General features: G+C 43.1%; 1 protein-coding gene across 5 annotated transcripts in view; it reads right to left on the bottom strand.

Moving 5' to 3' along the window:
• The window catches only part of NBR1 (NBR1 autophagy cargo receptor), a 30,544-nt gene that overhangs the window by 11,744 nt on the left and 5,044 nt on the right, over nt 1-13,756 (bottom strand). For 4 of the 5 annotated variants that reach the window (XM_011216745.3, XM_011216744.3, XM_002930053.4 and 1 more), the window contains 11 exons: nt 13,504-13,614; nt 10,607-10,669; nt 9,678-9,696; nt 8,364-8,386; nt 4,654-4,851; nt 4,093-4,170; nt 3,477-3,691; nt 2,816-2,983; nt 2,336-2,545; nt 406-565; nt 19-309 (listed from right to left, as the gene is read on the bottom strand). In XM_011216745.3, the coding sequence (XP_011215047.1) occupies nt 19-309; nt 406-565; nt 2,336-2,545; nt 2,816-2,983; nt 3,477-3,691; nt 4,093-4,170; nt 4,654-4,851; nt 8,364-8,386; nt 9,678-9,696; nt 10,607-10,669; nt 13,504-13,605 (1,527 nt within the window). In that variant the 5' untranslated portion in view covers nt 13,606-13,614. Of the gene's footprint in view, nt 1-18; nt 310-405; nt 566-2,335; nt 2,546-2,815; nt 2,984-3,476; nt 3,692-4,092; nt 4,171-4,653; nt 4,852-8,363; nt 8,387-9,677; nt 9,697-10,606; nt 10,670-13,503; nt 13,615-13,756 lie in introns of those variants that run through there. The other variant, XM_034641133.1, reaches the window with a different exon arrangement.

Here is a 13,756-nt window from a genome sequence, read left to right as displayed (position 1 = left end):
GCCCCTTCCAGTGCTCACCTCTTGCTGGCAGGTGAGCTCATCAGCTTTGCTTGAGCGAATCATGCCCTTTTCAATGTTCTCAAGGCTCTCTCTGGACGGGAAAGGATCCACTATGATACTGCACCAGACCCGAGGCCCAAACTGCTGGCCTTTGTGAGAAAGACGCCAATGGGAAGTGTACGTTCCCTGCAAGGCTGGGGCGATGAACTCCACAGACACGACCCCCACATGGCCGGCCTTCAGGCAGGGAACCAAAACATCCTTCTTTTCTGTAGAAGCCAAAGTTAGGTTTCCCCACATGAACTTGAGCTGAAAAGAACGGGGACAAGAGAAAGAAAGCCTGTCAGCTGAGCACTGGCACTTCAAACCACCTCATCTTCTTCATTCCATGGGGGGGGGGGATACCTTTGTGTCTCCACTCCACTTGACATTTCCTGTATTTTTCATCCTCCAGTGTTTGATAAACTTGGTTCCTGGCTGAAGGTGAGTCCCATCAGGCAAATTCTCATCCACAAATGCTGCACTGAGGGTTGGCATAACTGGGGCACAGGGCTGCAAAGGGAACCTGAAGAGAAATTCAGATAATCACTTGTGTTGGGTATGATGGCTTCTGAATATCTAACACTGTGGGGTTCGAGAGGCTGAGAGTAACTGTTAACGTACTAATGCATTTGCCTTACAAATAATACTAATAGGGGGCGCCTGGCTGCCTCCGTCAATGGAGCATGCGATTCTGGATCTAGGAGTTGTAGCTTTGAGCCCGACGCTGGAGGTACAGATTACTTAAACTATTTTTAAAAAGTAATACTAATAGAATTTTTGAAAAAACAAGACAGGGGTGCCTGGGTGGCTTGGCTGGTTGGGCGTCCAACTCTTGATTTCAGTGTGGGTCATCTCAGGGTTGTGGGATCAAGCCCCACCTTGAGCTCCATGCTCAGTGGGGAGTCTGCTGGAGATTCTCTCTCCCCACACCACCTCTCACTTTCTCTCTCTCAAATAAAAACATAAAATAGATTTTATTTGTGTGCTAGAGCGCACGAGGGAGCGGGGGAGGCAGAAGGAGAGGGAGAAGCAGACGCCCTGCTGAACACAAAGGCCAACAGGGGGCTCAATCCCAGGAGCCCAAGGTCATGACCTGAGCTGAAGTCAGATGCTTAACTGACTGAGCCACCCAGGAGCCCCATAAATAAATAAATCTTAATAAATAAATAAAAATGAAAAACGACAGGTTTGGGGTACTTGGCTGGCTCAGTCGGTAGAACATGCGACTCTTGTTGATCTCTGGGTTGTAAATATGAGTCCCGTGTTAGGTGTAAAGGTTAGTCAAAAATAAAATCTTAAACAACAAAGACAAATCTGACTCCTGCCCTGAAAAGCTATGGTGAGGATAAGCATGGATAAATAAAAGAACTGGAGAGTCAGGCTTGTCAGATCACAACTGCCTCCACCGAAGACAGGGCACAGCAGCCAGTCTGGAACCTCAGTGGCTGCTCTAAGTGTCGACAGTGACTACCAAACCACTCTTTCAGAATGCAAGGATCAGAGAATAGGAAGTTTGAATTCTTTTTTTTTTAAGATTTATTTATTTGAGTGAGAGAGAGCACTCGTGTGCACGCTAGCGAGTATGCGGAGAGGGAGAGAGAAACTTCAGCAGACTCTCCACTGAGCTTAGAGGCCTGACAAGGGGCTTGATCCCAAGACCCTGAGATCATGACCTGAGCCAAAGTTGGATGCTTCACATGACTGAGCCACCCAGGCGCCCCTAGGACAGGAAGTTTTAAGAGTTTGGCTGTTAGGGACTGCTGATTAAGAGAAAAACCTGGCTGATCGGGCGCCTGGGTGGCGCAGTCATTAAGCGTCTGGCTTCAGCTCAGAGCATGATCCCAGCGTTCTGGGATTGAGCCCCGCATCAGGCTCCTTCGCTGGTAGCCTGCTTCTTCCTCTCCCGCTCCCCCTGCTTGTGTTCCCTCTCTCACTGGCTGTCTCTCTCTGTCGAATAAATAAAATCTTTTTTTTTTTTTTTAAAGATTTTTATTTATTTATTTGACAGAGATAGAGACAGCTAGCGAGAGAGGGAACACAAGCAGGGGGAGTGGGAGAGGAAGAAGCAGGCTCATAGCAGAGGAGCCTGATGTGGGGCTCGAACCCATAACGCCGGGATCACGCCCTGAGCTGAAGGCAGACGCTTAACCGCTGTGCCACCCAGGCGCCCCCGAATAAATAAAATCTTAAAAAAAAAAAAAAAAAAGAGAGAAAAACCTGGCTGAAGTTCTGGTTTCGGAAGGCTGGACCTCCAGCCTCGGTGCCCACCCTGGCCCCGGATTCCCGGACTTACATCAGGGTGTTTGACTGCAGCAGGCTCTCTGGTCGGCCCAAAGGGGACCTGGGGCTCTGGAGTCCGTGGATGGAACTCCACAGATGAATCTTCCTGTGAAGCTTAAGCTGCTTTTTGAGTTCCTTGACCTCTGCCTTTCGCTGTTTCTTCTCAGCTCGCAACCTTTGCTTTTCTGCTTTAAGAAAATTCTTGTCGACCTGTTTCTGGAGCCTGTGAGGTCACAAATGGAAAGTCTTTAAAAACAAACCTTATAAACAAATGTTGAAGCTATTCTGAGCCACCTGTAGCTGGCACTCCATCAGTGCCAGCTTCTAGCTTAACTTCTATGGTTCTCATTTCTGTCTCATAAGCTTCGGCTCATCATCCCCATGGTCACACATCAACTGGAAATGTGCAGGAACTAAGGGGACTGTCTGCAGTTCTGTGATTCATGCCCCATCACCACAACGAAGATGCCCATCCGTGTACTCATGGTTTTACCTGGCTTGTTCCAGAGCAGCAGGGAGACGAGGGGCAGGGAACCTCGGATGAGAGAACGCTTCAGAGGAACCCACCACAGGTCTCCGCAATTTCAGCAGGATGTGGTTGGAGTCATGGGCGTATGGCCCTGATTCACAATCTTCACAGATATTGTAGGATGGGCACAGGCTGTGGGGAAAAGCATGGCAAGTGGGAAGTACCAGAGGTCGAGAGAGAGGACACCAGACTTCCATACTGGCTGTATTACCAGCTAGGTGGTAACCTGAGCATGTCACCTGGCCCTGCCCTGTCTCAAGTTTCCTCGTAAAAAGGTAACAGCACTTAACATGTATTCATTTCAAAGGAAAATCTATGGGAGAAAGCAGGATATGAAAGCATTTGGAGTAACAGGGAGATAATCCCTGGTGATATAATTTTGTTCTGGGAACAGAACTTTGTCTGGCTCTGTTAGTTCAAATGTGTATCTGAACACATCAGTCTGAACAGTTACCCTTTAAACAGTATCTCTTGTGGGTGATGAATAGCCTGTTTCCAATCTAGAGCTGCTATCCATGTGTGATGCAGAGACAGTGTGTGCCCAGTCTCCCTCGACCTCTCCAGAATGCCAGGAAGGCTGTTCGGAGGTGGTCGAACAGCTCTGCGCTCTGAGGGGACCGCTCACCTGCACTGGTAGCGCACCCCGATGATCCTCCTTTGGCAGCTGCTGCAAGCAATATGCCAGCTGAACTGGTTTTCTGGCAAAAACAGTGTTTCCTCTGAAATGGGCATTGAGACTTCGGACGGACAAGAACCCAAGGATGCGGTCTGGAGGACTAGCTTTTCATGTAATTTCTGTTCCAGTTTCTCAACCGTTTCTTTAACCACCTGTTCTCTGAACTAGGATATAGAGCAGAAGATGGGGGAAAAAACCCTCAGTTCCAACATTGGAAAAAAGCCTGAAGAGATCAAACAGACTAGCCTCCTCCCTGTCTCTGGTAAAGAACAGCAACAGCTAGTAGCTACTGAACGAATGGAGAGAAATGTGGCAAAAGAAGGCCTATTCTTTCCACATGCACACTGGTTCAAAGGGGATACCAAGAAATTGTTTTGATGAGTACATTTCTAAGCTCTTCCTTTTCAAGCATAGAGACTTGTTCCTTCCCCTCAAACTTAGAATTAGGCTCCCTCTTTTCTGATACCACCAGAGGCAGAAGACGTCTGGGTTCAGCTTTCTATTTCTCCCACACTCCACCTGTGCCCACATGGCTGCTAAAACCTACATCAGAGAGAACACTCACTGTCTCCAGGTAGCTTGTGAACCAGTCCGGGGGCTTGTCTTTAGGCTGGTCTGCGTCACGGGGAGCAAGTGGAAACCGCTGCAAGGAAACACAACCCAAGATCTTGGAGGCTCCTTTTTTTTTTTCTGTTTAAGATGAGTATTTCTTCAAAAAGATTTTAATTTTTTTAAAGTAATCTCTACACCCAATGTGGGGCTCGAACTCACAGCCCTGAGATCAAGAGTCGCATGTTCTACCAACTGAGCCAGCCAGGCAGCCTTGTTTAAAATAATTTTCCTGAAATGCAGTACTTTGAAGTTTCTTTTGTGAAATAATATAAAGGTATGGTAAAAAAAAAAAAAACAACCCAATAAAGAGTATGAGGGAGTATAAAAGGAGAACAAAGTCTCTGTATCACCCTCTTGCCCCTTCTCCAGAAGTACCCAGTTACCAGGTTCAGAGAGTCAGGCAGAGATGGTCACAGTAACTCCCAAGTCTCTGATGGACAGCTCAAGGGTTACACCAGAGACGATGAGATGTAAGGCTAGAAAAACTAGGGGGACAGGTCCATTCTCTTTGTACCTGTGCTGCAGGCTCCTCTAGGGTCTTCAGGTCTGATCCTAAGACCCTCACCAGTGACGAGTAATGTGCAAGTGGCTTCTTCCCTGCCCTCACAACTGGCCGCTTTTCTGGTACAGCTGGTGGCAGCGGGGCTTCATCAGCAACACGGGAGCCTTCGTGGACTTGCATCTGTAGTTGGTTTCCCTGCTTAACTGCCATCTGAGAGGATACGTTATGAAATAAAAACATATCGTGTGAGTCTCCTTTCCTTTTTTTTTTTTTTTTTTAAAGATTTTATTTATTTATTCGACAGAGATAGAGACAGCCAGCCAGAGAGGGAACACAAGCAGGGGGAGTGGGAGAGGAAGAAGCAGGCTCATAGCAGAGGAGCCTGATGTGGGGCTCGATCCCGTAACGCCAGGATCACGCCCTGAGCCGAAGGCAGACGCTTAACCGCTGTGCCACCCAGGCGCCCCGAGTCTCCTTTCCCAAATGAAAAACCTCAAAGACATCTAAACAGAAGGGGTATGGTGATTTACACTGAAAATATTAGGATGTACTTTTATTTTACTAAATCTAATGGCATATACTACGCTATTAGTCATCCTGCTGTTTTTTGCCTAAAATGTTAATTAGGAATGGTTTTCTTATCAAACACGCAAAAGTAGGTTTAGGATAGCACTTTATTAGGTGAGATGTTCTCATTAACTGGGTTACTACTTTTCTGTTGAACTGGTTTTTATGTATGACCCTACTTACAGATTTTAATCTCAACTTTTCAAAATTGTCAATTCCAGACTACCAGAACCCAAGAAATTTAAAGTTATATCCTATAACTGTTTATTTTTCCATTAAGAATAGTATTTTGGAAAGCATGCTTGAGTGGTTACCTCTTTTTGAAGAGCATCTTAAAAATCCTATTTTGAAAACTCTACTTCAGGGAACATTTGAGGTTCCATGGAGGTACTCCAGTGTCCAAGAGATAAGGGGTCAAGTCTATCAGTTTCTAGATTTCCCCATTTGTCACCCAGTGACAAGAATTGTTCTTTTATTTATTTTTATACATCGGATTTAAGCTTCTATTTAAAAATAGCATTCTATGGCCAAAAAGTTTGAAAGGTATTATTTTAAGATCAGGGATCAGCAAATTTTCTTAAAGGGCCACATAATAAATATTTTAGGCTTGCAGGCCATACATTTTCTTCTCAAGTCTGCACAAAAGCAGCCACAGACGATATGTAATAGGCATGGCTGGGTTCCAATAAAAGCTTATTTATAAAAACCTATGGCGGGCCCACTGGCTAGTTTGCCAGCTCCTATTCTAGACCATAAGCCAAGAGGCTGGTAGTAAAATGTATGGTACAGTCTGTGGAAAAAATTGCTCAAGAAATGACTACAATGAAATGTGTCAAAATATAAACACGGGACCTTAAATATCATATAACAAGTACTATGTAAAAACGTATATAAAGAGTCTGGCTTCCTGAGACAGGGCAGGCTTACACAACATCTAGACCCCCGAGGTCTGAGATTTTATTTTTATGAGATTTTATTAGAGAGAGCGAGCAAAAGCAGTGGGAGAGGGACAAGCAGACTCCCCGCTCCACAGGGATCGATGGGGGGCTTCATCCCAGGACCCTGAGATCAGGACCTGAGCCGAAGGCAGACACTTAACCAACTGAACCACCCAGGCACCCCCCGAGGTCTGAATTTCTGACTAGACAGGTAAACAGTGATTATGGGAAATCTGAGTTTTGAAGACCACAGACTTGAGTTGGACAAGGGTGAAGGGTGTGGGGGACAGCATAATACAACAGCTTAAAAGCAAAGAGGAAATGGGGTACCCGGATGTCTCAGTCAGTTAAGCATCCGACTCTTGATTTTGGCTTAGGTCGTGTCTCAGGGTTGTGAGACTGAGCCCCAAGTTGGGCTCTGCACTGGGCATGGAGCCTGCTTAAGATTCTCTCTCCCTCTGCCCCACCCCCTCACTCCCCTGCACTCTGTCTTTAAAAAAAAAAAAAGGGAAAGAGGAAACAGGAAGACCACATGAAAACTGGGGAAGAAGGAAATTGTGAAGCATGAGATTACTAAGAGATGAGTATCTCAACTAAGAGAAACCAGTGCGGGGCCTGAATGTCCAAAACCAAGCAACTAGCTGGTAAATAAGGATTTCTAAATAAAAACCAAGAAGACTGGCTAAACTGTTGAATCCAGTGGCACCCACAATGGCAATTTCGACCAGGCAACAAAAAGGATAAATCCAGCTCCCAGTTTAAAAAAAGTCTTGCCTTGGGTCACCTGAGTGGCTCAGTCAGTTAAGCCTCCAACTTTTGATTTCAGCTCAGGTCTTTTTTTTTTTTTTTAAGATTTATTTATTTGACAGAGAGAGACAGCCAGAGAGAGAAGGAACACAAGCAAGGGGAGTGGGAGAGGAAGAAGCAGGCTCCTAGCAGAGGAGCCTGATGTGGGGCTCGATCCCAGAACGCCGGGATCACGTCCTGAGCCGAAGGCAGACGCTTAATGACTGCGCCACCCAGGCACCCCTCAGCTCAGGTCTTATCTCAGGATTGTGAGTTCAAGCCCCACCTTGGGCTCCACAGTGGGCATGGAGCCTACTTAAAAAAGGAAACAAAAAAAAAAAATCTTGCCTTTCCCTCCCTAGACCAAAAGTGAGTATGGAAGATAGTCACGGACTAGAAGTACATAAAGGATAGTCAAACTTTAAAGAAAAATCTTTTTTTTTTTTTTAAAGATTTATTTATTTGACAGAGATAGAGACAGCCAGTGAGAGAGGGAACACAAGCAGGGGGAGAGGGAGAGGAAGAAGCAGGCTCACAGGCAGAGGAGCCTGACATGGGGCTCGATCCCACAACGCCGGGATCACGCCCTGAGCCGAAGGCAGACTCTTAACCGCTGTGCCACCCAGGCGCCCCTAAAGAAAAATCTTAATTACAAAGGTGGTAATGAAGGGACAGCTGGGCATACCTTAAAAGAAGTGACCTTGAGGATTGCTCTAAATCATTACTGACAAGCAAAAAATGGTGAACTCAATAGTTTGTACCTTATATTCTCCCGCATTATCCTATAACATTCTATAGGAAACAAAGTAAAGAAAGGAGATGAGAAGTGTGAAACAGAAAGCATCATTTCACAGAGTTATTTTTATTTTTTTAACTATTATTTTTTTAAGTAGGCTCCACACCCAGAGTGGAGCCCAATGAGGGGTCTGAACCCATGACCCTGAGATCAAGACCTGAGCTGAGATCACAAATCAGACGCCCAACCAAATGAGTCACCCAGGCGCCTCTCTGTATTTTTAAATGCTACAGTAGTGATACCAAGACCACAAATGAGAGGAAACAGTAACTAGAAAGAACCTTTCTATCAGGAGCTGCCTTTTGCTGAGTGGTATGCCCTACTTGTCACATTCTCTCTCAAAATCCGTTCTGCTGTGTTTCATTAGTTTCTGCCCCTGGCTACTGGAATTCAGGTTCTAGTTTTAGTCCGTAAATTTTTTTAAAAGATTGTATTATTTATTTGGCGGGGGGGAGAGAGTACGAGCAAGGGGAGGCACAGAGGGAGAAGCAGGGAGCCTGATGTGGAGCTTGATCCCAGGACTCTGGGATCATGACCTGAGCTGAAGGCAGCCGCCTAACTGGCTGAGCCACCCAGGCACCCCTAGTCAATAAATTTTTTAAAATTATTTGAAAATAAGATGAAGTGACCATTACCTTAAGTGCTTCTTCATACTCCCCTAAAAAAACAAAGAACATACACTTGTGATATTTCTTCACCAGCCCAAAAGGTTCTATTTAAGGACAGCCAATCCTTACTTTTAAGAATTTTTTGCTTACAATCCCTATACATGAACAGCTGCTACCTTTCTGCTGACAAATTCCTTTCCCATCCCACTGCAAAAAGAAACTACCTGTACATTAGTTCTCTAAGTCCCGTGTCATAGTGTGTGCCCCCTCCCCCGGCTACTGGAGCCTTCCAGGTATGAAACCTCAACCCAGCTGCCTCATACTAGGTTCAGTGAAGCTCAGGACGCAAGGGAGTTCATGCGTAGTGTTAATATAGGCAGCCCTCAAACATATTGCAGGTTTCATTCCAGACCACTGCAATAAAGTGAATATCGCAAAACAAGTCAAATGAATTTTTGTTTCCCAGTGCATATAAAAATTATGTTTATACCATCTACAATCTATTAAGTGTGTAAGGGCGTTATGCCTAAAGAAAAAATAAGTACATACCTTAATTTAAAAAAATACTTTATTTCTAAAAAATGCTACAGATCACCTGAGCGTTTAGCAAGTCATAATTACTGATCACAGATTATCATAATATATATAACAATGAAAAAGCTTGAAATATTTTGAGAATTATCAAAATGCAACACAGAGTGAACAAACGCTGTTAGAAAAAGTGATGCAGGGTTGCCACAAACTTTCAATTTGAAGAAAAAAAAAAGCAATATCTTCAAAGCACAATAAATCGAAGCCCAATAAAATTATCATCATTAACTACCATTAGAACTGGTTAAAATAAGCTTTGCGGGGGCTAGCATGGGAACCTAACCTTCAAACAGTATATTCTTCCTATGGGGAAAAGGCGCTCCGAGCTCTGAACAACCAAGCATCTTATAAATAAGTTCTGGAATACCATTTTATATGTTCATAAATTGACAGGAATATATATATACCAAGTCAGGGACAAAGGCAAAACCAGGAGAATGGAGTTGTATGTGTTCAACTGGGAAGCATATTTTCAGAAGATTAGCATCTTAAATATAAGAGAACCTTCCATTAAAGCTGTCCGTAGGATCCAATCAAAGGCACTAATCTATATACAAAAAAAACCCGCTACAAAATAAAAATGCAGTATGTAACTAATACCCATGGCTGAGTGAATGTGGTATCAATTTCCTGTATACTAAATTCCACTCTAAATATTGCAGCAAGATCTGAGTGTAAATGGAAACGTACATGCTCATGAACAGACTAAAGCTTTTAAATAAAGCTGAAAAGGGTCTCTCAGGAACTCACCTTGACTATTGATGGATACCTGTAAAAGGACAAAAGCAACAGGGAATTATAAACTTCAACTGAACATTTTTGTTACTAGGACCAACCTCACAGATAAGATCCACAATCTCAGATTGGGGTTCAGCTATTCCAGTATCATGAACTAACTGTGAATAATGAAGGACTTTATTGCTTAACTCCTGTATCCTCCTTTTATTTTAGGTACATTAAGTAAGAGGCAGCATAATACAGCGGTTAAGAGCCTGCGCTCTGGAGCCAGGAGGTATGGAATGAACCCCCCTACTCTACTATTTCTAAGCTTTTGTGCTTCTGGGCAAGTTACTTAGCGTCTCTGGGCCTCAGTTTCCTCATGGGTAAAAGATAGATAATAACGCAACACCTAATACATAGTATTGTTACTCTGACATGTAACCACCACTTAATAAAGGTTTGCCATTACTATTTTTTTTTAAAGATTTTATTTATTTATTCGACAGAGATAGAGACAGCCAGCGAGAGAGGGAACACAAGCAGGGGGAGTGGGAGAGGAAGAAGCAGACTCACAGCAGAGGAGCCTGACGTGGGGCTCGATCCCACAACACCGGGATCACGCCCTGAGCCGAAGGCAGACGCTTAACTGCTGTGCCATCCAGGCGCCCCTGCCATTATTTTTGTTACTATAAACTAAATGGCAGCTTGTGATATATTTGAACTGTATCACTACATAGTTTTAAAAGTTATCTCTCAAATTTCCTTCTTCAGTGTTGCTTCCTCATCTCTCAACTCCATCTCAGATGCCACTGTCGGCTTGGAACATGCAATTATCAAGTACATTTAAACCACTACACAATGAAAAAAACACTAGTCTGAACTTTTCAATCCACCATCACTCTTGAGAAATAAGATCCCTATTCTGGATACCTGGCCATGGGTACTGTCATATACTTTACCTCTTCATTTTCCTCGTCCAGGTATTTTATCTGAATAGTGGTCAGATCAAATGAAACTTTTACCTGCAAACGAAATGTACATGGTATATGATGAAGATATCAAAAAGCCAAGTTGTAACAGAAACCCAGAAGTCATAAAAGAAAGGATGGGCATATTTCATTACATAAAAATTAAACACAAAAATGGCAGAGAAGAAAAAAGACATGAACAAAGTCAAAAGACAAAGAATGGGGGGGGTGTTACTTACAACTCATAACAAAGGGTTATTATCTGCAATACACAAAGACCATCTGCAAAACTGCTAATTGTTAAGATTAACCACCCAGTTAAAAGGGGGCAAAAATGTATAGAGATTTCATACAAGAGAAATCAGATGTGTCCAACAAATATATGAAAAGATGTTCAACCATGATGGTAGTCAGAACAATGCAAATTTAAGCAATGAGATGTCATCTCAACAGAATGGTGAAAAAATTTTAAAGCCATAACACCCAATGTTGTCAAAAATTTAGGGTACTGTTATACATTTATTTTATATATATATTTTAAAGATTCTATTTAATGATGCCTGGGTGGCTTAGTTGGTTGAGCGTCTGCCTTCAGCTCAGGTCGTGATCCTGGGGTCCTAGGATCGAGTCCCGTGTCCGGCTCCTTGCTGGGCAGGGAGTCTGCTTCTTCCTCTGCCTGCAGCTCTCCCTGCTTTTGTGTGCACGCGCGCACGCTCTCTTTCTCGCTCTCTCTGACAAATAAATAAAATCTTAAAAAAAAAAAAAGATTCTATTTATTTGATAGAGAGAGATGGAGATAAGAGAGCACAAGCAGGGGTAGTGGAGGCAGAGGGAGAAGAAGCAGGTTCCCCGTTGAGCAAGGAGCCTTATGTGGGACTTGATCCCAGGACCCTGGGATCATGACCTGAGCGGAAGGCAGATGCTCTAAACCCAGGTGCCCCTTGTCATACAACTCTCTTAGGTGCTACAATTGTTCTGCAAAGCACCTGGCAGTATCTATTAAAATTTAAAATTACATGCATTGTGACCCATTAATCTCTCTTTGGGAAACTATCCTACAGAACAGTGCATAGGTTATATAGACAAAGAGATCTCTCCTGTAGTTTATTATACAATGGTAAAAAGCAAAACAACAACAACAAAACCCTTTTGACTTTGAGGGCACTAAGTAAGTGAAATAACAACAGTCAACTCATAGATACAGACAACACATTGGTTGTTGCCAGGGGCAGGGGGTGGGAGGTGCATGAAATGGGTGAAGGTGGTAAAAGGTACAAACTTAAGTTATAAAACCAGTCAGTCCTGGGGATGTAATGTACAGCATGGTGAATACAGTTAATAATACTGTGCTGTATATCTGAAAGTTCCTGAGAGAGTAGATCTTTAAAGTTCTCATCAGAAGAAAAAAAACTGTAACTACGTGTGGTGACAGATGTTAGCTAGACTTACTGTGATCATTTTGCAATATATACAAATACAGAATTGTTATGCTGTACACCTAAAACCTGTATAATGTTATAGGGCAATTATACCTCAATTAAAAAAAAAACTAGATACACTCTTTCAGTAAGAAATGGTTAAATTATGGTATGACAACACCAAAATACTATAGACAATTCATAGCTTTAAAAAGGATGAGCTCAGATCCTTATCTATTGATTGAGAACTGTCTGTAATACACTGTTGGGGGAAAAAAGCACCCTGCAGAATTATATTTACAGTATGATCCTAGGATGAAATCTGTATGAACATGGAAAATGTGGGTAAGTATACACAGGGCTGTTAACACTGGTTACCCCAAAGAGGTGGGAACAGTGGATGGAAGGAGGAAGGAGTAGAGAGTAACTTTTTCTTTACAGACGTTTGGATTGTTTTACTTCTTATAATGGGCGTATATTACCTTTTAATAATTTAAAATTTACAATAAAGAAAAAAGGCAAGCTATCAACTCATTTAACTACTAGAAAAAGAACACTGTGTTTAATTTTCAGATCATTTGACAAACAGACCCAACTTTCTGGATAACCACCTGTTTAGGATGGTATAAAGGAGTATTTGCTGAAGACAGAGATCTACATCAGATCATCTTGTGAAGTCTGCCCGTTTTTTTTTTTTTTCCTTTTTAGTTATCATACCACATAACCAAATAAAAGCACGCTTTTACCAAAGGGTTTCGTTGGATAAACAGTTGCATAGGAAGTAAAACATTCACTACTGCAAACCAAATAAAAACAGAAGAGTACAAAGGGCAAACCAGGAGGCAGAAAGGCATTGACAACAACACAAGAAGAGATGAGCAGCTAAGCACCTGTGGGAGATTTTTCTGCTCAACTTTTTCCTTTTCTTTAAGTAGGATCCACGCCCAGCGTGGAACCCAATGCAGGGCTCAAACTCACTACCCTCAGATCAAAACCTACGCTGAGATCAGGAGTTAAGATGCTTAACCAGCTGAGGCACCCAGGGACCCCACTGCATAAACTTTTAGATACTCAACCTCTGACCTAGCAATAAAAACAATCAGCTTGCAAAACATAGGTCATATCCTTGATGGTTCACAAACCACAGTAACATATCTGCTCTCAGGCAGGAGAACGATTAGCTGGGGCCTGGTTAGGATGGGGCCCACACCAGTTCATTCCTCACACTGTTTCTAAAATTAACAGCTTTTCTAAGTCCTAGCTGCAAATTAAAGAATTTGTTTGTGCCCCAGGGGGTGGGGGTGGATGGTGGTGGTGCCCATCTCCTATATGAATACTGAACCCCTGTCAAAAGGAATTTTCCAAAAGGCCTAGAAAAGGTAAATATGACAGCTATGAAACAACACAGCTAAAAGTAGCTACCTTTGAAAAAATTATGCTTCAAGGATGGAGAAACCAAGTAACACTCACCATAGCTTCTACATCAGCCCAAGTTGTATTTTCTGGATCGGAAACCAGAAAGCTTTGAGTTTCATTTTTAAAAGTCACATTTAGAGTAACTTGTGGTTCCATGCTGTGGGGCTAGAGTTGAGAGGATGAGGAGAGAGAGAACATACGTTAGAGCCGGTTCTATAAACTGCAGAAGTCATTCAGCAAATCCTTGTGAAGCCCTAATACATGCTAGGCTAGGAAGACACCGCAGTGAATAAGACAGTGTCTCTGC

The sequence above is a fragment of the Ailuropoda melanoleuca genome, chromosome 13, assembly GCF_002007445.2.
Source record: "Ailuropoda melanoleuca isolate Jingjing chromosome 13, ASM200744v2, whole genome shotgun sequence".
NCBI lineage: Eukaryota > Metazoa > Chordata > Mammalia > Carnivora > Ursidae > Ailuropoda > Ailuropoda melanoleuca.
Note: the sequence above shows the minus strand (reverse complement) of the source record. Positions and strands in the feature narration are given on the sequence as shown.